Consider the following 25,000-nt stretch of genomic DNA (forward strand, 5'->3'; position numbering starts at 1 on the left):
CTGGACATCTGTGTTCGTGAATCTGTTTCAATCATGTTCATTGCATTATGGAGAAGGAAGCCAAGCAAGCAAAGAAGAAAGTTGTCGGTGCGAAATGGACGTATTTTTCGAACGTAGTCAGCCACAACAGTACACAGCCGGCGCTTCTTTGTTTACATTCCCGAAAGATGCAGTCAAGATGGAAGAACTCGGATAACAGAGACTCTAACCAGGAGGACTTTTGATTTGGATACACAGACGCCTGTAGAGAACTGGGACAACACAGACTCTTACCAGGATTACTTTGATTTGGATGACAAAGACGCAGACGTGCTACTGTGAGTATGCAGCTTTGGCTTTTTTTTGCGTATGTACGTAACTTTTTTAAAATATATAAGCTTTATGAACCTTGGGTTAGGTGAACGGTCTTTTGGGCTGAGTGATTGTGTGTGTTGATCATGTGTTTGAATTGTATTGGCGTGTTCTATGGAGCTAGGAGCTAGCAGAGGAGCTAGGAGCTAGCATAACACGTACCGTACCGTAAGTGCGCGTCACGTACGTAACTTTTTAAAAATATATAAGCTTTATGAACCTTGGGTTAGGTGAACGGTCTTTTGGGCTGAGTGATTGTGTGTGTTGATCGGGTGTTTGAATTGTATTGGCGTGTTCTATGGAGCTAGGAGCTAGCAGAGGAGCTAGGAGCTAGCATAACAAACACGCAGGTGTTATTATGCAGGATTAATTTGTGGCATATTAAATATAAGCCTGGTTGTGTTGTGGCTAATAGAGTATATATATGTCTTGTGTTTATTTACTGTTGTAGTCATTCCCAGCTGAATATCAGGTACCGTGAGTATGCAGCCTTGGCTGCTAAACATTCGATAACTTGACCGTATGTGCGCGTCACGTACGTAACTTTTTAAAAATATATAAGCTTTATGAACCTTGGGTTAGGTAAACGGTCTTTTGGGCTGAGTGATTGTGTGTGTTGATCAGGTGTTTGAATTGTATTGGCGTGTTCTATGGAGCTAGGAGCTAGCAGAGGAGCTAGGAGCTAGCATAACAAACACGCAGGTGTTTTTATGCAGGATTAATTTGTGGCATATTAAATATAAGCCTGGTTGTGTTGTGGCTAATAGAGTATATATATGTCTTGTGTTTATTTACTGTTGTAGTCATTCCCAGCTGAATATCAGGTCACCCCCGGCTCTCACAGCATCTTCCCTATCTGAATAGCTTCAACTCCCCACTAGTCCTTCACTTGCACTTTACTCATCCACAAATCTTTCATCCTCGCTCAAATTAATGGGGAAATTGTCGCTTTCTCGGTCCGAATCTCTCTCACTTCATGCGGCCATCATTGTAAACAATAGGGAACTTTGCGTATATGTTCAACTGACTACGTCACGCTACTTCCGGTAGGTGCAAGCCTTTTTTTTATCAGATACCAAAAGTTGCAATCTTTATCGTCGTTGTTCTATACTAAATCCTTTCAGCAAAAATATGGCAATATCGCGAAATGATCAAGTATGACACATAGAATAGATCTGCTATCCCCGTTTAAATAAAAAAAATTCATTTCAGTAGGCCTTTAATAAATCATTTTGAAGTGGTTAAAATATTTCAAGTGTTGAAAGTAAAATAGAATATTAATTTATTGATGACTTATGACACTTTTATGAGCGGATCTTTAGATCCTAGTAAGTGTGTACAGTCCATATATTAACGTTAAAGTGCAGGACCATTTCTTTTAACCCTGCGTGAGGATTATGATTAAATGTTCATCTAAACGGGAAGATATAAACATCCCATCAGTCGGCATCCAAGTGAGAGCAGACATTTTTCAGTAATCGATCGTTTTGTTATTTCTTGTTTAGCACTTAGCAATACTGCTGCTTATAACTCGGTTTCTAAAACTTGTTGCTCATCCTCCTTATGTTCAGGCTCAAAAATATTAGGTTCTGGATCATCCCTTGTCCAAATGTAGTCGTTGTTCTCTCTCTTGAAGTCTGTTGTGATTTTAGTAGTGTTGTTGTCGTTGACGGTAAAAGCAACATTGTGATGCGTCTGTGAAATTAGTACAATTTTAAATACAACATGTTATTATGAATTGGCCTGTTGCTACATTACATATATACTCACGTGTATACAAAACGTTGATGAAGGTTATTGGATGTTTTTAGAGAGATTCATAGGCGGGTTGCAGAGACTCCAATTGGCTACATGTTAGCTGACTTTTGCTAACATTTTTTCCCGATTTAGAATGCATACAAATCGGTGTTCTTGTCTTACAAAAGGATTGTGAATGATAAGCAACATTCCCACAAAAGTTTCCCTTTAAGCTTGCACAAGAAATTAAAAATGAATCTTGCCGATAGGAAAACTGAATACATTTGAATGGTCTGACAATATTATTATGCTGGACATTGAATATTGTGGAGTGTTTTTTATTTATTTATGTATTTTTAATATACAAGTTTTGTATTTATTTCATTTCTGCTTGTATTTCTTTTATTCTGGTTTTATCTTTGTATGGTTTCTTTTTCTGTGATATGGATCACCCGGGGCCTGAAAAAAAAAAAAAAAATAAAATAAAATACAGAAAAAAAAATACAACAAAAAAAAAAGGTTAATATTACCGTAATTTCCGGACTATAAGCCGCACCTGACTATAAGCCGCACCAGCTAAATTTAGGGGAAAATACAGATTGTTCCATATACAAGCCGCACCCGACTATAAGCCGCAGGGTTTTGATGTGTAATTACCGTAGTATATAGGGGTTCCTGCAACCACGGAGGGGGTTGTCGGGACAGAGATGACTGTTTGGGAACGCAAAGCGTCCCATTTATTAACAATAAATCTTTCAATCATTCAATCAAACTTTCACATCTTTGACATGGCGAACAGCATTCGTGCAGAGTACAAATAATACAACGGTGCAAAGTAATACAAAGTGCTCGCCTGTACGTTATCAAAATAACCAGCCTACCGGTATATGAAAAGTCAGTCTTTAATCATTGTGTCATCGTCTTCCTCCTGCGTACTAAAACCACCGAAATCCTCTTCGTCGGTGTCGGAGAAGAACAGGCCGTAAATAAGCCGAACCCTTGTATAAGCCGCAGGGACCAGAACGAGGGCAAAAAGTAGCGGCTTATAGTCCGGAAATTACGGTACTTATATGCCACCTAATTGTGGAGGATTCTGGTCAATGACCTTTAATGGGCTGTGGACAATGGTAAGCGCAGCATTAAGTTATATGCACTAATGCAAACAACCATCCCTAGTCATGGTGCAAAAAATAAATAAAAATACAGCCAACACAAAATGTCAACAGACATGGTCACACATAACACAACCTGCTCACTGAACTTTGTGGAAATGATTAAAAAAAAAACCCTCCATGCACCATCAACAATTACACCCATTTAAATCCATTACAAAGCATGATGGGAAAAACGCAAAAAACTCTCCACAATTATCCATTTTTGGCGCATTTTAGCTGCTTGATATTTCTCAATTGATTACAAAACTTTAAGGAGGTTGTCACGGAAGTAAACAAGGTAGGAGTCGAACTTCCACATATTCTTAATATCCAATTATAATAATTATTATTATATTTAAAAAAAATAAAAAAAATAATATATATATATATATATATATATATATATATATATATATATATATATATATATATATATATATATATATATATATATATATACACAGTATGTATAGAGTTTTATTTTAGCCCAATGCGGCCCCCTAGTCAAAAAGTTTGGACACCCCTGGGTTAAAGGGTCTGGTTTAGCATTTTTCGTCTTCAGTTGAGTCACGGTGGCCATGGAGCTTTTGTGCGTGAGTGGAGCAGTGCTTCTTCCAAGCAAGTGATACACATAAAGTATTGCATATTATGACAAGCAGCTCAAAAATATTCTGGTTTATGTTCCTGTGCCCATGCAAAATTCTTATTGTAGGGAATATAACCAATGCAAGGCACTGCCTGACTGCGCATAATCAAGCAGTCCGCTGTCTGAGCTATCAGAGAGAGTGACAGCCACCATTGAACTGTAGATCAAAACTGGGCGGAAGGTCGCTGTGGTCGGAATGTCATTAACCTCCATCTTAAAGGCCTACTGAAACCCACTACTACCGACCACGCAGTCTGATAGTTTATATATCAATGATGAAATCTTAACATTATAACACATGCCAATACGGCCGGGTTAACTTATAAAGTGACATTTTAAATTTGCCGCTAAACTTCCGGTTCGAAACGCCTCTGCGGATGACGTATGCGCGTGACGTAGCCCGACGAACACGGGTATGCCTTCCACATTGAAGCCGATACGAAAAAGCTCTGTTTTCATTTCATAATTCCACAGTATTCTGGACATCTGTGTTCGTGAATCTGTTTCAATCATGTTCATTGCATTATGGAGAAGGAAGCCAAGCAAGCAAAGAAGAAAGTTGTCGGTGCGAAATGGACGTATTTTTCGAACGTAGTCAGCCACAACAGTACACAGCCGGCGCTTCTTTGTTTACATTCCCGAAAGATGCAGTCAAGATGGAAGAACTCGGATAACAGAGACTCTAACCAGGAGGACTTTTGATTTGGATACACAGACGCCTGTAGAGAACTGGGACAACACAGACTCTTACCAGGATTACTTTGATTTGGATGACAAAGACGCAGACGTGCTACTGTGAGTATGCAGCTTTGGCTTTTTTTTGCGTATGTACGTAACTTTTTTAAAATATATAAGCTTTATGAACCTTGGGTTAGGTGAACGGTCTTTTGGGCTGAGTGATTGTGTGTGTTGATCATGTGTTTGAATTGTATTGGCGTGTTCTATGGAGCTAGGAGCTAGCAGAGGAGCTAGGAGCTAGCATAACACGTACCGTACCGTACGTGCGCGTCACGTACGTAACTTTTTAAAAATATATAAGCTTTATGAACCTTGGGTTAGGTGAACGGTCTTTTGGGCTGAGTGATTGTGTGTGTTGATCAGGTGTTTGAATTGTATTGGCGTGTTCTATGGAGCTAGGAGCTAGCAGAGGAGCTAGGAGCTAGCATAACAAACACGCAGGTGTTATTATGCAGGATTAATTTGTGGCATATTAAATATAAGCCTGGTTGTGTTGTGGCTAATAGAGTATATATATGTCTTGTGTTTATTTACTGTTGTAGTCATTCCCAGCTGAATATCAGGTACCGTGAGTATGCAGCCTTGGCTGCTAAACATTCGATAACTTGACCGTATGTGCGCGTCACGTACGTAACTTTTTAAAAATATATAAGCTTTATGAACCTTGGGTTAGGTAAACTGTCTTTTGGGCTGAGTGATTGTGTGTGTTGATCAGGTGTTTGAATTGTATTGGCGTGTTCTATGGAGCTAGGAGCTAGCAGAGGAGCTAGGAGCTAGCATAACAAACACGCAGGTGTTTTTATGCAGGATTAATTTGTGGCATATTAAATATAAGCCTGGTTGTGTTGTGGCTAATAGAGTATATATATGTCTTGTGTTTATTTACTGTTGTAGTCATTCCCAGCTGAATATCAGGTCACCCTCGGCTCTCACAGCATCTTCCCTATCTGAATAGCTTCAACTCCCCACTAGTCCTTCACTTGCACTTTACTCATCCACAAATCTTTCATCCTCGCTCAAATTAATGGGGAAATTGTCGCTTTCTCGGTCCGAATCTCTCTCACTTCATGCGGCCATCATTGTAAACAATAGGGAACTTTGCGTATATGTTCAACTGACTACGTCACGCTACTTCCGGTAGGTGCAAGCCTTTTTTTTATCAGATACCAAAAGTTGCAATCTTTATCGTCGTTGTTCTATACTAAATCCTTTCAGCAAAAATATGGCAATATCGCGAAATGATCAAGTATGACACATAGAATAGATCTGCTATCCCCGTTTAAATAAAAAAAATTCATTTCAGTAGGCCTTTAAGCAGCATGAAACTGCCTTGTGCTGGATTTTTACAGTCAAGTATTGCATACCACGATCATAGTCTTTTGTACCAGTTACTGTACTGTGTTCCTATTCCTGTCGATCGCCCTCCTAAAGGGGACCACGATCTATGTATATATATAGATATATATATATATATATATATATATACATATATTATATATACATATATATATACAAACCCCGTTTCCATATGAGTTGGGAAATTGTGTTAGATGTAAATATAAACGGAATACAATGATTTTCAAATCATTTTCAACCCATATTCAGTTGAATATGCTACAAAGACAACATATTTGATGTTCAAACTGAAAAACTTTTTTTTTTTTGCAAATAATCATTAACTTTAGAATTTGATGCCAGCAACACGTGACGAAGAAGTTGGGAAATGTGGCAATAAATACTGATAAAGTTGAGGAATGCTCATCAAACACTTATTTGGAACATCCCACAGGTGAACAGGCACATTGGGAACAGGTGGGTGCCATGATTGGGTATAAAAGTAGAATCCATGAAATGCTCAGTCATTCACAAACAAGGATGGGGCGAGGTTCACCACTTTGTCAACAAATGCGTGAGCAAATTGTTGAGCAGTTTAAGAGAAACCTTTCTCAACCAGCTATTGCAAGGAATTTAGGGATTTCACCATCTACGGTCCGTAATATCATCAAAGGGTTCAGAGAATCTGGAGAAATCACTGCACGTAAGCAGCTAAGCCCGTGACATTTGATCCCTCAGGCTGTACTGCATCAACAAGCAACATCAGTGTGTAAAGGATATCACCACATGGGCTCAGGAACACTTCAGAAACCCACTGTCAGTAACTACAGTTGGTCGCTACATCTGTAAGTGCAAGTTAAAACTCTCCTATGCAAGGCGAAAGCCATTTATCAACAACACCCAGAAAAGCCGTCGGCTTCGCTGGGCCTGAGCTCATCTAAGATGGACTGATACAAAGTGGAAAAGTGTTCTGTGGTCTGACGAGTCCACATTTCAAATTGTTTTTGGAAACTGTGGACGTCGTGTCCTCCGGACCAAAGAGGAAAAGAACCATCCGGATTGTTATAGGCGCAAAGTTGAAAAGCCAGCATCTGTGATGGTATGGGGGTGTATTAGTGCCCAAGACATGGGTAACTTACACATCTGTGAAGGCGCCATTACTGCTGAAAGGTACATACAGGTTTTGGAGCAACATATGTTGCCATCCAAGCAACGTTACCCTGCTTATTTCAGCAAGACAATGCCAAGCCATGTGTTACATCAACATGGCTTCATAGTAAAAGAGTGCGGGTACTAGACTGGCCTGCCTGTAGTCCAGACCTGTCTCCCATTGAAAATGTGTGGCGCATTATGAAGCCTAAAATACCACAACGGAGACCCCCGGACAGTTGAACAACTTAAGCTGTACATCAAGCAAGAATGGGAAAGAATTCCACCTGAGAAGCTTAAAAAATGTGTCTCCTCAGTTCCCAAACGTTTACTGAGTGTTGTTAAAAGGAAAGGCCATGTAACACAGTGGTGAACATGCCCTTTCCCAACTACTTTGGCACATGTTGCAGCCATGAAATTCTAATTTAATTATTATTTGCAAAAAAAAAAAAAAAAGTTTATGAGTTTGATCATCAAATATCTTGTCTTTGTAGTGCATTCAATTGAATATGGCTTGAAAAGGATTTGCAAATCATTGTATTCCATTTATATTTACATCTAACACAATTTCCCAACTCATATGGAAACGGGGTTCGTATGTGAGCCTTGCGTTTACTACGTGTTTCCCCAAAACAATCCTCAAAGCCAAGCGCTCGGTGCTATGAGAAGGACTGGGACTAATTGAGACGACCTCTGTCCTTAGGAAGGAGTTAAATGTCACACCTTTTATCTTCCCGACTGCCTGCTTCACAATCTTCCTTTAGCGCCTCTGTCTCAGGGGGGATTGTTATCGCCAAACACTAGCATATCCGCGCTGGGTCGGAAAATGCTCACATACACACCGTTTACCCACCCGTCCGTCTCACAGTGTGAGATCATTTCAACCTTGGTGTATTTTAGGGGTTTACACACACACACACCTCCTCCTTTTTGGGTGAGCAGTAGGGGGCAGCAAAGATCTTTAACAGCCGCCTGTGTTCTCGGCGCTATCTGACAAGGAGAAAAATGTCTGTCTAGACAAGCAAAGGGGGTGAGCGAGGTTAGAGAGAATGGGGAGAGATAGTAGTTGTGCAGACCCCCTGGCTGATACAATATCAGGCTGTAAATGAAGACACTAACATAACACATTCTTTCTGCATGTGTGTTGCTTCACTATTCTTGCCTTGTCAACGGTCCGGCATCAAACTGCACCAAAAAAAAAAAAACATTTCCTTTTGATGTCCGTATAGCTACAGCCGAGTGTGCTCATTTGCAGCACAGCACTCTCTACGCATGCGGTGGCATCACATTAGCGTCTCCCCGGGGGCAAGAAATGAAGCCTGCAGGTGAGTCAAACCGGCTTCCGAGGGGGGGGGGGGGACTGAAAAAGTGAAAAAGCAACGATCAAAGCGGCCAAAAGTTCAACCTTGTCCAGCAGCACTCAAAGTTACGTAAGTGTAGGTTGCGATCTAATTCGGGCTGTGCGGTATGTGTGCGTCAGAGGCTTTGGTTCCAGGAACGGAGCGAAAAAGAAAACCCTGAACAAACCCTGAGATACAATAAAATATTGTAAAAAAAAAAAAAAAATCACAAATTATAGTGGCTGTTCAACGGTACACATCATTGGGGTGAGTTTTTCCTTGCCCGTATGTGGGCTCTGTACCGAGGATGTCGTTGTGGCTTGTGCAGCCCTTTGAGACACTTGTGATTTAGGGCTATATAAATAAACATTGATTGATTGATTTTTTTGGGTGGATTTCTGTTTGTGTTGCAAATCCATCCGTTTTCCACACCGCTTGTCCTCATTAGGATCACCGGGAAGATGGAGCCTATCCCAGGTGAATTTGGGCGAGACGCGAGGTACACCTGGGAGTGTTCATATAGACCAGTGCTTCACAGTTCTTTTCTGTTTTGCCACGACTATATATAGTAGAGATGTGCTTTAAAATGTAATATCGGAAATTATCGGTATCAGATTCAAAAAGTAAAATTAATGACTTTATAAAAACGCAGCTGTACGGAGCGGTACATATCCGGTAAAACACGGACATAGGGCATACTTGCCAACCTTCCCGACCCTCCCGATTTTCCCGGGAGACTCCCGAATTTCTCCTGATTTCCACCCGGACAACAGTATTGGGGGCGTGCCTTAAAGGCACTGCCTTTAGCGTCCTCTACAACCTGTCGTCCGCTATTCCTCCATACAAACAGCGTGCCGGCCCAGTCACATAATATCTACAGCTGTTACACACACATAAGTGAATGCAATGCATACTTGGTCAACAGACATACAGGTCACACTGAGGGTGGCCGTATTAACAACTTTAACACTGTTACAAATATGCGCCACACTGTGAACCCACACCAAGCAAAAATGACAAACAGAACATCCGCACCATAACACAACATAAACAAATACCCAGAACCCCTTGCAGCACTAACTCTTCCGGGACGCTACAATATACACCCCCCTCAATGTCTGGTTGTGACGTTGATTTGACCATTGACATTTGGTCATTTTCGAACCAATATTTTACAACACAAATACAACGTTGAAACAACATGCTTTTTGACAACGTTTATTCAATGTCAGGTTGTGACGTTGATTTGATCATTGAAATTTGGTCATTTTCGAAGCAATATTTTACAACAGAAATACAACGTTGAAAGAACATGCTTTTTGACGACGTTTATTCAATGTCAGGTTGTGACGTTGATTTGACCATTGAAATTTGGTCATTTTCGAAGCAATATTTTACAACACAAATACAACGTTGAAACAACATGCTTTTTGACGACGTTTATTCAACGTCAGGTTGTGACGTTGATTTTAACATTGACATTTGGTCAATTCCCAACCAATGTTCTCCAACACAAATACAACATTGAAGCAACATGCTTTTTGATGACGTTTATTCAATGTCAGGTTGTGACGTTGATTTGACCATTGAAATTTGGTCATTTTCGAACCAATATTTTACAACACAAATACAACGTTAAAACAACATGCTTTTTGAAAACGTTTATTTAATGTCAGGTTGTAACGTTGATTTGACCATTGAAATTTGGTCATTTTCGAACCAATGTTCTCCAACAGAAATACAACGTTGAAACAACATGCTTTTTGACCAAGTTTATTCAATGTCAGGTTGTGAAGTTGATTTGAACATTGAAATTTGGTCAATTCCCAACCAATATTCTCCAACACCAAAAAACAACGTTGACACAACATCCTTTTTGACGACGTTTATTCAATGTGAGGTTGTGACGTTGATTTGACCATTGAAATTTGGTCATTTCCCAACCAATATTGTACAACACAAAAACAACGTTGAAACAACATCCTTTTTGACGACGTTTATTCAATGTCAGGTTGTCATGTTGATTTGACCATTGAAATGTTGTCAATTCCCAACTAATGTTCTCCAACACAAATACAACGTTGAAACAACATGCTTTTTGACAACGTTTGTTCAATGTCAGGTTGTGACGTTGATTTGACCATTGAAATTTTGGTCATTTCCCCAGCAATATTGTACAACACAAAAACAACGTTGAAACAACATCCTTTTTGATGACGTTTATTCAATGTCAGGTTGTCATGTTGATTTGACCATTGAAATTTGGTAAATTCCCAACCAATATTTTACAACACAAATACAACGTTGAAACAACATGCTTTTTGACAAGTTTATTCAATGTCAGGTTGTGACGTTGATTTGACCATTGAAATTTGGTCAATTCCCAACCAAGGTTCTCCAACAGAAATACAACATTGAAACAACATGCTTTTTGACAAGTTTATTCAATGTCAGGTTGTGACGTTGATTTGACCATTGAAATTGTGGTCATTTCCCAACCAATATTGTACAACACAAAAACAACGTTGAAACAACGTGCTTTTTGACGACGTTTATTCAATGTCAGGTTGTGACATTGATTTGACCATTGAAATTTGGTCATTTTTGAGCCATTGTTCTCCAACACAAATACAACGTTGAAGCAACATGATTTTTGACCAAGTTTATTCAATGTCAGGTTGTGACGTTGATTTGACCATTGAAATTTGGTCATTTTTTAACCAATGTTCTCCAACACAAATACAACATTAAAACAACTTGCTTTTTGACGACGTTTATTCAATGTCAGGTTGTGACGTTAATTTGACCATTGAAATTTTGGTCATTTCCCAAGCAATATTGTACAACACAAAAACAATGTTGAAACAACATGCTTTTTGACGACGTTTATTCAATGTCAGGTTGTGACGTTGATTTGACCATTGAAATTTGGCAATTTTTTAACCAATATTTTACAACACAAATACAACGTTAAAACAACATGCTTTTTGACAAGGTTTATTCAATGTCAGGTTGTGACGTTGATTTGAACATTGAAATTTGGTAATTTCCCAACCAATATTGTACAACACAAATGCAACGTTGAAACAACATGCTTTTTGACGACGTTTATTCAATGTCAAGTTGTGACGTTGATTTGAACATTGAAATTTGGTCAATTCCCAATCAATGTTCTCCAACACAAATACAACGTTGAAACAAAATGCTTTTTGACCAAGTTTATTCAATGTGAGGTTGTGATGTTGATTTGAACATTGAAATGTGGTCATTTTCGAACCAATATTTTACAACACAAATACGTTAAAACAACATGCTTTCTGACAACATTTATACAATGTCAGGTTGTGACGTTGATTTTAACATTGACATTTGGTCAATTCCCAACCAATGTTCTCCAACACAAATACAACGTTGAAGCAACATGCTTTTTGACAACGTTTATTCAATGTCAGGTTGTGACGTTGATTTGACCATTGAAATTTGGTCATATCCCAACCAATATTGTACAACACAAAAACAACGTTGAAACAACATCCTTTTTGACGACGTTTATTCAATGTCAGGTTGTCATGTTGATTTGACCATTGAAATGTTGTCAATTCCCAACTAATGTTCTCCAACACAAATACAAGTTGAAACAACATGCTTTTTGACAACGTTTATTCAATGTCAGGTTGTGACGTTGATTTGACCATTGAAATTTGGTCATTTTCAAACCAATAATTTTACAACACAAATACAAAGTTGACACAACATGCTTTTTGACAACGTTTATTCAATGTTAGGTTGTGACGTTGATTTGACCATTGAAATTTGGTCATTTTCAAACCAATAATTTTACAACACAAATACAACGTTAAAACAACATGCTTTTTGACAACGTTTATTCAATGTGAGGTTGTAAAATTGATTTAAACATTGAAATTTGGTCAATTCCTAACCAATGTTCTCCAACACCAAAAAACAACGTTGAAACAACATGCTTTTTGACAACGTTTATTCAATGTCAGGTTGTGACGTTGATTTGACCATTGCAATTTTGGTCATTTCCCAACCAATATTGTACAACACAAAAACAACGTTGAAACAACATCATTTTTGACTACGTTTATTCAATATCAGGTTGTGACGTTGATTTGACCATTGAAATTTGGTCATTTTTAAAGCAATATTTTACAACACAAATACAACGTTGAAACAACGTGCTTTTTGACAACGTTTATACAATCTCAGGTTATGACGTTGATTTGAACATTGAAATTTGGTCAATTCCCAACCAATGTTCTCCAACACAAATACAACGTTGAAACAACATGCTTTTTGACAACGTTTATTCAATGTCAGGTTGTGACGTTGATTTGACCATTGGAATTTGGTCAATTCCCAACTAATGTTCTCCAACACAAATACAATGTTGAAACAACATGGTTTTTGACAACGTTTGTTCAATGTCAGGTTGTAACGTTGATTTGACCATTGACATTTTTGGTAATTTCCCAACCAATATTGTACAACACAAATACAACGTTGAAACAACATGCTTTTTGACAACGTTTATACAATCTCAGGTTATGACGTTGATTTGAACATTGAAATTTGGTCAATTCCCAACCAATGTTCTCCAACACAAATACAACGTTGAAACAACATGCTTTTTGACAACGTTTATTCAATGTCAGGTTGTGACGTTGATTTGACCATTGGAATTTGGTCAATTCCCAACTAATGTTCTCCAACACAAATACAATGTTGAAACAACATGGTTTTTGACAACGTTTGTTCAATGTCAGGTTAGGACGTTGATTTGAACATTTACATTTTTGGTAATTTCCCAACCAATATTGTACAACACAAATACAACGTTGAAACAACATGCTTTTTGACAACATTTATTCAATGTCAGGTTGTGACGTTTATTTGACCATTGAAATTTGGTCATTTTCCAACAAATATTGTACAACACAAAAACAACGTTGAAACAACGTGCTTTTTGACGACGTTTATTCAATGTCAGGTTGTGACGTTGATTTGACCATTGAAATTTGGCAATTTTTTAACCAATATTTTACAACACAAATACAACGTTAAAACAACATGCTTTTTGACAACGTTTATTCAATGTCAGGTTGTGACGTTGATTTGACCATTGAATTTTGGTAAATTTTGAAGCAATATTTTACAACAAAAATACAAATTGAAACAACATGCTTTTTGATGACGTTTATTCAATGTCAGGTTGTGATGTTGATTTGACCATTGAAATTTTGGTCATTTCCCAACCAATATTGTACAACAAGAAAACAACGTTGAAACAAAATGCTTTTTGACAACGTTTATTCAATGTCAGGTTGTGACGTTGATTTGACCATTGAAATTTGGTCATTTTCCAACCAATATTGTACAACACAAAAACAACGTTGAAACAACATGCTTTTTGACGACGTTTATTCAATGTCAGGTTGTGACGTTGATTTGACCATTGAAATTTGGTCATTTCCCAACCAATATTGTACAACACAAAAACAACGTGAAACAACATTCTTTTTGACAACGTTTATTCAATGTCAGGTTGTGACGTTGATTTGACCATTGAAATTTGGCAATTTTTTAACCAATATTTTACAACACAAATACAACGTTAAAACAACATGCTTTTTGACAACGTTTATTCAATGTCAGGTTGTGACGTTGATTTGACCATTGAAATTTGGTCATTTTCCAACCAATATTGTACAACACAAAAACAACGTTGAAACAACATGCTTTTTGACGACGTTTATTCAATGTCAGGTTGTGACGTTAATTTGACCATTGAAATTTGGTCATTTCCCAACCAATATTGTACAACACAAAAACAACGTTGAAGCAACGTGCTTTTTGACGACGTTTATTCAATGTCAGGTTGTGACGTTGATTTGACCATTGAAATTCGGTCATTTTCGAACCAATGTTCTCCAACACAAATACAATGTTGATACAACATGCTTTTTGACGACGTTTATTCAATGTCAGGTTGTGACGTTGATTTGACCATTGAAATTTGGTCATTTCCCAACCAATATTGTACAACACAAAAACAACGTTGAAACAACGTGCTTTTTGACGACGTTTATTCAATCTCAGGTTGTGACGTTGATTTGACCATTGAAATTTGGCAATTTTTTAACCAATATTTTACAACACAAATACAACGTTAAAACAACATGCTTTTTGACAACGTTTATTCAATGTCAGGTTGTGACGTTGATTTGAACATTGAAATTTGGTAATTTCCCAACCAATATTGTACAACACAAATGCAACGTTGAAACAACATGCTTTTTGACGACGTTTATTCAATGTCAAGTTGTGACGTTGATTTGAACATTGAAATTTGGTCAATTCCCAATCAATGTTCTCCAACACAAATACAACGTTGAAACAAAATGCTTTTTGACCAAGTTTATTCAATGTGAGGTTGTGATGTTGATTTGAACATTGAAATGTGGTCATTTTCGAACCAATATTTTACAACACAAATACGTTAAAACAACATGCTTTCTGACAACATTTATACAATGTCAGATTGTGACGTTGATTTTAACATTGACATTTGGTCAATTCCCAACCAATGTTCTCCAACACAAATACAACGTTGAAGCAACATGCTTTTTGACAACGTTTATTCAATGTCAGGTTGTGACGTTGATTTGACCATTGAAATTTGGTCATATCCCAACCAATATTGTGCAACACAAAAACAACGTTGAAACAACATCCTTTTTGACGACGTTTATTCAATGTCAGGTTGTCATGTTGATTTGACCATTGAAATGTTGTCAATTCCCAACTAATGTTCTCCAACACAAATACAAGTTGAAACAACATGCTTTTTGACAACGTTTATTCAATGTCAGGTTGTGACGTTGATTTGACCATTGAAATTTGGTCATTTTCAAACCAATAATTTTACAACACAAATACAAAGTTGACACAACATGCTTTTTGACAACGTTTATTCAATGTTAGGTTGTGACGTTGATTTCACCATTGAAATTTGGTCATTTTCAAACCAATAATTTTACAACACAAATACAACGTTAAAACAACATGCTTTTTGACAACGTTTATTCAATGTGAGGTTGTAAAATTGATTTAAACATTGAAATTTGGTCAATTCCTAACCAATGTTCTCCAACACCAAAAAACAACGTTGAAACAACATGCTTTTTGACAACGTTTATTCAATGTCAGGTTGTGACGTTGATTTGACCATTGCAATTTTGGTCATTTCCCAACCAATATTGTACAACACAAAAACAACGTTGAAACAACATCATTTTTGACTACGTTTATTCAATATCAGGTTGTGACGTTGATTTGACCATTGAAATTTGGTCATTTTTAAAGCAATATTTTACAACACAAATACAACGTTGAAACAACATGCTTTTTGACAACGTTTATACAATCTCAGGTTATGACGTTGATTTGAACATTGAAATTTGGTCAATTCCCAACCAATGTTCTCCAACACAAATACAACGTTGAAACAACATGCTTTTTGACAACGTTTATTCAATGTCAGGTTGTGACGTTGATTTGACCATTGGAATTTGGTCAATTCCCAACTAATGTTCTCCAACACAAATACAATGTTGAAACAACATGGTTTTTGACAACGTTTGTTCAATGTCAGGTTAGGACGTTGATTTGAACATTTACATTTTTGGTAATTTCCCAACCAATATTGTACAACACAAATACAACGTTGAAACAACATGCTTTTTGACAACGTTTATACAATCTCAGGTTATGACGTTGATTTGAACATTGAAATTTGGTCAATTCCCAACCAATGTTCTCCAACACAAATACAACGTTGAAACAACATGCTTTTTGACAACGTTTATTCAATGTCAGGTTGTGACGTTGATTTGACCATTGGAATTTGGTCAATTCCCAACTAATGTTCTCCAACACAAATACAATGTTGAAACAACATGGTTTTTGACAACGTTTGTTCAATGTCAGGTTAGGACGTTGATTTGAACATTTACATTTTTGGTAATTTCCCAACCAATATTGTACAACACAAATACAACGTTGAAACAACATGCTTTTTGACAACATTTATTCAATGTCAGGTTGTGACGTTAATTTGACCATTGAAATTTGGTCATTTTCCAACAAATATTGTACAACACAAAAACAACGTTGAAACAACGTGCTTTTTGACGACGTTTATTCAATGTCAGGTTGTGACGTTGATTTGACCATTGAAATTTGGCAATTTTTTAACCAATATTTTACAACACAAATACAACGTTAAAACAACATGCTTTTTGACAACGTTTATTCAATGTCAGGTTGTGACGTTGATTTGACCATTGAATTTTGGTAAATTTTGAAGCAATATTTTACAACAAAAATACAAATTGAAACAACATGCTTTTTGATGACGTTTATTCAATGTCAGGTTGTGATGTTGATTTGACCATTGAAATTTTGGTCATTTCCCAACCAATATTGTACAACAAGAAAACAACGTTGAAACAAAATGCTTTTTGACAACGTTTATTCAATGTCAGGTTGTGACGTTGATTTGACCATTGAAATTTGGTCATTTTCCAACCAATATTGTACAACACAAAAACAACGTTGAAACAACATGCTTTTTGACGACGTTTATTCAATGTCAGGTTGTGACGTTGATTTGACCATTGAAATTTGGTCATTTCCCAACCAATATTGTACAACACAAAAACAACGTGAAACAACATTCTTTTTGACAACGTTTATTCAATGTCAGGTTGTGACGTTGATTTGACCATTGAAATTTGGCAATTTTTTAACCAATATTTTACAACACAAATACAACGTTAAAACAACATGCTTTTTGACAACGTTTATTCAATGTCAGGTTGTGACGTTGATTTGACCATTGAAATTTGGTCATTTTCCAACCAATATTGTACAACACAAAAACAACGTTGAAACAACATGCTTTTTGACGACGTTTATTCAATGTCAGGTTGTGACGTTAATTTGACCATTGAAATTTGGTCATTTCCCAACCAATATTGTACAACACAAAAACAACGTTGAAGCAACGTGCTTTTTGACGACGTTTATTCAATGTCAGGTTGTGACGTTGATTTGACCATTGAAATTCGGTCATTTTCGAACCAATGTTCTCCAACACAAATACAATGTTGATACAACATGCTTTTTGACGACGTTTATTCAATGTCAGGTTGTGACGTTGATTTGACCATTGAAATTTGGTCATTTCCCAACCAATATTGTACAACACAAAAACAACGTTGAAACAACGTGCTTTTTGACGACGTTTATTCAATCTCAGGTTGTGACGTTGATTTGACCATTGAAATTTGGCAATTTTTTAACCAATATTTTACAACACAAATACAACGTTAAAACAACATGCTTTTTGACAACGTTTATTCAATGTCAGGTTGTGACGTTGATATGACCATTGAATTTTGGTCATTTTTGAAGCAATATTTTACAACAAAAATACAACGTTGAAACAACATGCTTTTTGACGACGTTTATTCAATGTCAGGTTGTGACGTTGATTTGACCATTGAAATTTGGTCATTTCCCAACCAATATTGTACAACACAAAAACAACGTTGAAACAACGTGCTTTTTGACGACGTTTATTCAATGTCAGGTTGTGACGTTGATTTGACCATTGAAATTTGGCAATTTTTTAACCAATATTTTACAACACAAATACAACGTTAAAACAACATGCTTTTTGACAACGTTTATTCAATGTCAGGTTGTGACGTTGATTTGACCATTGAATTTTGGTCATTTTTGAAGCAATATTTTACAACAAAAATACAAATTGAAACAACATGCTTTTTGATGACGTTTATTCAATGTCAGGTTGTGACGTTGATTTGACCATTGAAATTCGGTCATTTTCGAACCAATGTTCTCCAACACAAATACAACGTTGAAACAACATGCTTTTTGACAAGGTTTATTCAATGTCAGGTTGTGACGTTGATTTGAACATTGAAATTTGGTCATTTCCCAACCAATATTGTACAACACAAAAACAACGTTGAAACAACATCCTTTTTGACGACGTTTAATCAATGTCAGGTTGTGACGTTGATTTGACCATTGAAATTTGGTCATTTCCCAACCAAAAACACGGCTCCAACGTTGGACATCAACGTTGTCTCAATCTACAAATACAACTATTTTGCAGCGTTGTTTCAAAGTCATTTTTAAGGGACATGTATGGCTAATCAACGTTGTATCAATGTCTTGTGCCTGCTGGGGTGTTGGAAAAAAATAAGTGGTAGCAGAGGAGTTAAATGGTATTATTGGGGAGCAGCTCAAACACCCCATAGCCAAAGGGGACACTCAAATGAAACTGTCTGCAACCCAGTCAGTCTATCTATGTTTACCCTCTGGTTTTTGGCAGCAGGTGATACTGCCGGAGCCACACCAGCATCCTCTGACAGACAAATAAAACAAAGAGCAATGAAAACACAACCTCTTTGGCTGGGGTAATAAAGAGGTCTGTGCAACTTTTGAATTTGTGATTGTCTTTTCCAGCGGTCATATTCTGTTAAAAGTGCGTAAAATACCAAAGGCAGACATTTTGAAAGTTGATTTTAATTGTTCCTTGAAACCGAGGCTCTCAGGAACATGTTCTATTTCTGCTGCAAATGATATTCACAGCAGCATCTCGTGTTTACTGGCAGACAAGTCCATATTTGGTAGGTAAAGAGGTGTGCAAAAAAAATGCACCGGGGTCCAGAAATGTGATCAAATTTGTGCAAGAAGATGAATCTCATTTGGCAGTGAGGAATCAAACACAGGATTCATTGGAAGCGATGCAGCATAAGGCAGTATCGTGACCTGCTGTTACTCTGCGACTCAACACGCCAGGGGAGCTTGCACATGACAAACAAACCCTGATTACGAAATCAACGGGCTCCATCGCTTGCTTTGCTGTTGCCTAACTTCACATCTTATTCATTACGCAGTATTGCGCCTTCATTTCTGGTTGCGAAGTCCGCCCCCCCTGGCGAGCTTACAAGAACCACTTCTCGGGTCCATCAACAATGAAGCCAGGACTATCTCAGACATACATATATGTACAAACCCCGTTTCCATATGAGTTGGGAAATTGTGTTAGATGTAAATACAAACGGAATACAATGATTTGCAAATCATTTTCAACCCATATTCAATTGAATGCACTACAAAGACAACATATTTGATGTTCAAACTGATAAACATTTTTTTTTGTTGCAAATAATCATTAACTTTACAATTTGATGCCAGCAACACGTGACAAAGAAGTTGGGAAAGGTGGCAATAAATACTGATAAAGTTGAGGAATGCTCATCAAACACTTATTTGGAACATCCCACAGGTGAGCAGGCAAATTGGGAACAGGTGGGTGCCATGATTGGGTATAAAAGTAGATTCCATGAAATGCTCAGTCATTCACAAACAAGGATGGGGCGAGGGTCACCACTTTGTCAACAAATGCCTGAGCAAATTGTTGAACAGTTTAAGAAAAACCTTTCTCAACCAGCTATTGCAAGGAATTTAGGGATTTCACCATCTACGGTCCGTAATATCATCAAAGGGTTCAGAGAATCTGGAGAAATCACTGCACGTAAGCAGCTAAGCCCGTGACCTTCGATCCCTCAGGCTGTACTGCATCAACAAGCGACATCAGTGTGTAAAGGATATCACCACATGGGCTCAGGAACACTTCAGAAACCCACTGTCAGTAACTACAGTTGGTCGCTACATCTGTAAGTGCAAGTTAAAACTCTACTATGCAAGGCGAAAACCGTTTATCAACAACACCCAGAAACGCAGTCGGCTTCGCTGGGCCTGAGCTCATCTAAGATGGACTGATACAAAGTGGAAAAGTGTTCTGTGGTCTGACGAGTCCATATTTCAAATTGTTTTTGGAAACTGTGGACGTCGTCTCCTCCGGACCAAAGAGGAAAAGAACCATCCGGATTGTTATAGGCGCAAAGTTGAAAAGCCAGCATGTGTGATGGTATGGGGGTGTATTAGTGCCCAAGGCATGGGTAACTTACACATCTGTGAAGGCGCCATTAATGCTGAAAGGTACATACAATTTTGGAGCAACATATGTTGCCATCCAAGCAACGTTACCATGGACGCCCCTGCTTATTTCAGCAAGACAATGCCAAGCCACGTGTTACATCAACGTGGCTTCATAGTAAAAGAGTGCGGGTACTAGACTGGCCTGCCTGGAGTCCAGACCTGTCTCCCATTGAAAATGTGTGGCGCATTATGAAGCCTAAAATACCACAACGGAGACCCCCGGACTGTTGAACAACTTAAGCTGTACATCAAGCAAGAATGGGAAAGAATTCCACCTGAGAAGCTTAAAAAATGTGTCTCCTCAGTTCCCAAACGTTTACTGAGTGTTGTTAAAAGGAAAGGCCATGTAACACAGTGGTGAACATGCCCTTTCCCAACTACTTTGGCACGTGTTGCAGCCATGAAATTCTAAGTTCATTATTATTTGCAAAAAAAAAAAAAAGTTTATGAGTTTGAACATCAAATATGTTGTCTTTGTAGTGCATTCAATTGAATATGGGTTGAAAAGGATTTGCAAATCATTGTATTCTGTTTATATTAACATCTAACACAATTTCCCAACTCATATGGAAACGGGGTTTGTAGAAGCAGGTGCACGCCCAAAAACACCAGAGGCAGGTGAAAATCATAAGTAGCCATGGTAACTAAAACAATCTCTGGTGTCAAACAGGAACTAAAAAGAGTCGAAAACTAGCAGAGCATAACAAAAACATGATCCGGACCACGGATCATGACATCGGCGATTCCAGCACTGTATGTACTTGGTATCGGATTGATACCAACACTCGCCCCCAGCTGAAAAAGTTAAATTTTTTGAATGCACGACAGAAGTGTGTGTGTGTTGTGTTGTGTTGTGTGTGTGTTTTACCTGCACGAGGGCTGGGCGGGTATACTGGGGAACTGGCAGTCTCCATGGACACAGTAGTTCTTGTAGTGATCTGGACAGGGTGTGTACAGGCCGTCCGCCTGTCCGTTTCCTTTTCATAGACGATGCAAAAGAAAATACGGGTTGGAACTCGAAGACGGTTTGAGCGAAACGGATGAAGAAATGGCTCATTCTTTGCCAAAGCGGTCATGAGGTGCACTTACGTGTGATGTCGGTCGGTGTAAAATGTCCAGCTCCGCCTTTGTTCCCATCTGGAAAAGGCCACAAAAACCATCAACATTAATCTCAGGTCAGACACCTGGCATCTAGCCATTAGGAGATACACGTTTGAACAAATGCCACAGCGGGTAGCCGGAGTGCAACACTTTGGCCAGAGGCTCTCCGAAAAGGTGTGCGGACCCTGCCAGGTAATGCATATAAAAAGGTACACACCGTCGTTTTCTATTATACGGCACACAGGTAGAAAAGAGGAGTGTCCGAGGGGACCAGAGATAAGAGGAAATTGTGTTTTTTGCTCACTTTGCTGAAGCTGCTTGGAAAATTCCCCTTCACAATAGCAAAACAATCTCTTTCCACTCATTATCAGTTTATTGCAGTGATATTTTTTTTTTGTCCGTGGCCAGGAGAATTCTTTTCCGCCGAGCAACTCTGGGAAATTATTTTCAACCCCTTCACTGCTATGATGCAAAAGGAAGAAAGTAACAGGAAACACTGCGCTTTTGTCTTGCTTATTTACTCTCGGATATTGTCATGATCCGTGGTCCGGATCATGTTTTCGTTATGTTCTGTTAGTTCCTGTTTTTTGTGCACTCTTGTTTGTTTTGGGTGCATATGATTTTCACCTGCCGCTGGTGTTCGGACACTCAGATGGCTCTAATCAAGAGACTATTTAAAGGCCTACTGAAACCCACTACTACCGACCACGCAGTCTGATAGTTTATATATCAATGATGAAATCTTAACATTGCAACACATGCCAATACGGCCGGGTTAGATTAGTAAAGTGCAATTTTAAATTTCCCGCAAAATATTCTGCTGAAAACGTCTCGGTATGATGACGTTTGCGCGTGACGTCACGGATTGTGCGGACATATTAAGATTAAAGATTAAAGTACCAATGATTGTCACACACACTAATATTGGGACACCATTGTGGCCAGCTACTAAGTCGTCTGTTTTCATCGCAAAATTCCACAGTATTCTGGACATCTGTGTTGGTGAATCTTTTGCAATTTGTTTAATGAACAATGAAGACAGCAAAGAAGAAAGCTGTAGGTGGGATCGGTGTATTAGCGGCCGGCTGCAGCAACACAACCAGGAGGACTTTGAGTTGGATAGCAGACGCGCTACCGTGAGTACGCAGCTTTGGCTTCCAAACATTTGATCGCTTGCCCGCACGTGCATGCCGCTATGTGCATGTCACGTACGTAACTTTGGGGAAATATATGTGCTGTGTGAACTTTACGGAGGTGAACGGTACTTTGGGCTGTGGGATTGAGTGTGTTGTGCGGGGGTTTGAGTTGTATTGGTGGGTTATATGGACGGGAGGGGGGAGGTGTTTGTTATGCGGATTAATTTGTGGCATATTAAATATAAGCCTGGTTGTGTTGTGGCTAATAGAGTATATATATGTCTTGTGTTTATTTACTGTTTTAGTCATTCCCAGCTGAATATCAGGTCCCACCCGCCTCTCACAGCATATTCCCTATCTGAATCGCTTCCACTGCCCTCTAATCCTTCACTCTCACTTTCCTCATCCACAAATCTTTCATCCTCGCTCAAATTAATGGGGTAATCGTCGCTTTCTCGGTCCGAATCGCTTTCGCTGCTGGTGGCCATGATTGTAAACAATGTGCAGATGTGAGGCTCTCCACAACCTGTGACGTCACGCTACTTCCGGTACAGGCAAGACTTTTTTTTATCAGCGACCAAAAGTTGCGAACTTTATCATCGATGTTCTCTACTAAATCCTTTCAGCAAAAATATGGCAATATCACAAAATGATCAATTATGACACATAGAATGGACCTGCTATCCCCGTTTGAATAAGACAATTTCATTTCAGTAGGCCTTTAAACCGCCTTTGCCAGTCAGTCTGGCTGGCATCATTCTGTCACGACGTGGTTTTCGCAGCTTACTGCGAGGTTTGTTCTCCCAGGATGCAAACGGACTATTCCGGACAAGGCTTGCGGGTAGGAACATATTTAATTATCTTCTCTCAAAAAGGTACAAAAAACGGAAAACAAGGCTGATCGCACTTGGAGTTAAAGTAAACTACTAGCATAAGCTATGGCATAGCAAGAAACAAACATGAAACTGTGGCATGAAACAACTAACCAAACTATGGCATGGAGCAACTAGCATAACTAAGGAATCAGACCTGAAACGAGCAATGACGCCAGGCCGACTGACTGGCAAAGGCGGTTTAAATAGTCTCTTGATTAGAGCCAGGTGAGCGTCCGAACACCAGCGGCAGGTGAAAATCATATGCAACCATGGCAACCAAAACAAACAAGAGTGCACAAAAAACAGGAAGTAACAGAACATAACGAAAACATGATCCGGACCACGGATCATGACAGATATGTTGTTTGTGTGACACCCTTTTAAAGAAAAAAAAAATCATCATTTAAAAGAATCTTCAAAATTCAGAAGCAAATACATGATATATTTCAAAGTGGAGTCAACTATGAAGTTGTGATGATGCATATTTGCTTTGTTTCACTTAGTGGTCACACTGTTCTTTTTTATCATCAATCATGTAGTATGCATGAAGTCACAAACTAGCGGGAGAGCATTTTTTGGACCAACAAAAAAAAATGTGTGCTGTCTTGACGAAATTCATTATTTTGTATTTACAGTAGGAAGGGAGTTCAAATAGCCCCATTCATCACGGTTTACCTGACACATGAAAAGTGACAAATTGGGGGGATGCACTATCCACCTTAGGCACCAGATGGCAGTGGAGTGTTGAATATCTTAAAATGTGTTTTGTGGCAATTCAAACTTTTGACCACAACATAGTGGCGTTTTCCTAATTTTCAGCATACTGCATTGCAAAATGATCTCGCCTCAGAGGAAGCCTCTTCCTCTCACGCGAGATCCACCCAGGAATGGGGCCATGCATATCTCTTTCCTACTGTACCTACTTTTTGTCGCTTTCGGGTAGAACAATAGCGGGAATTGTGTTTCCAAAATGAGGGAAGGACAAGCAGAACGCATGGTGCAGGGAAGAAGAGTCTGATATTTATATATATATATATATATATATATATATATATATATATATATATATATATATATATATATATATATATATATATATATACACAAATATACACATGCACTATATTGCCAAAAGTATTTGGCCACACATCCAAATGATCAGAATCAGGTGTCCTAATCACTTGGCCCGCCCACAGGTGTACAAAATCAAGCACTTAGGCATGGAGACTGTTTCTACAAACATTTGTGAAAGAATGGGCCGCTCTCAGTGATTTCCAGCGTGGAACTGTCATAGGATGCCACCTGTGCAACA

At 38.4% G+C, this 25,000-nt stretch overlaps 1 protein-coding gene across 1 annotated transcript in view; it reads right to left on the bottom strand.

The window, feature by feature from the left end:
* LOC133662984 (tomoregulin-2-like) overlaps nucleotides 1–25,000 on the bottom strand; it is a 58,900-nt gene that overhangs the window by 11,910 nt on the left and 21,990 nt on the right. Inside the window, exons 4-5 of the mRNA XM_062067174.1 lie at nucleotides 21,666–21,713; nucleotides 21,445–21,553 (exon numbers count right to left, since the gene is read on the bottom strand). Of these exons, the coding sequence (XP_061923158.1) occupies nucleotides 21,445–21,553; nucleotides 21,666–21,713 (157 nt within the window). The remainder of the gene's footprint in view (nucleotides 1–21,444; nucleotides 21,554–21,665; nucleotides 21,714–25,000) is intronic.

Source organism: Entelurus aequoreus, linkage group LG13 (genome assembly GCF_033978785.1).
Source record: "Entelurus aequoreus isolate RoL-2023_Sb linkage group LG13, RoL_Eaeq_v1.1, whole genome shotgun sequence".
Classification (NCBI taxonomy): Eukaryota; Metazoa; Chordata; class Actinopteri; order Syngnathiformes; family Syngnathidae; genus Entelurus; species Entelurus aequoreus.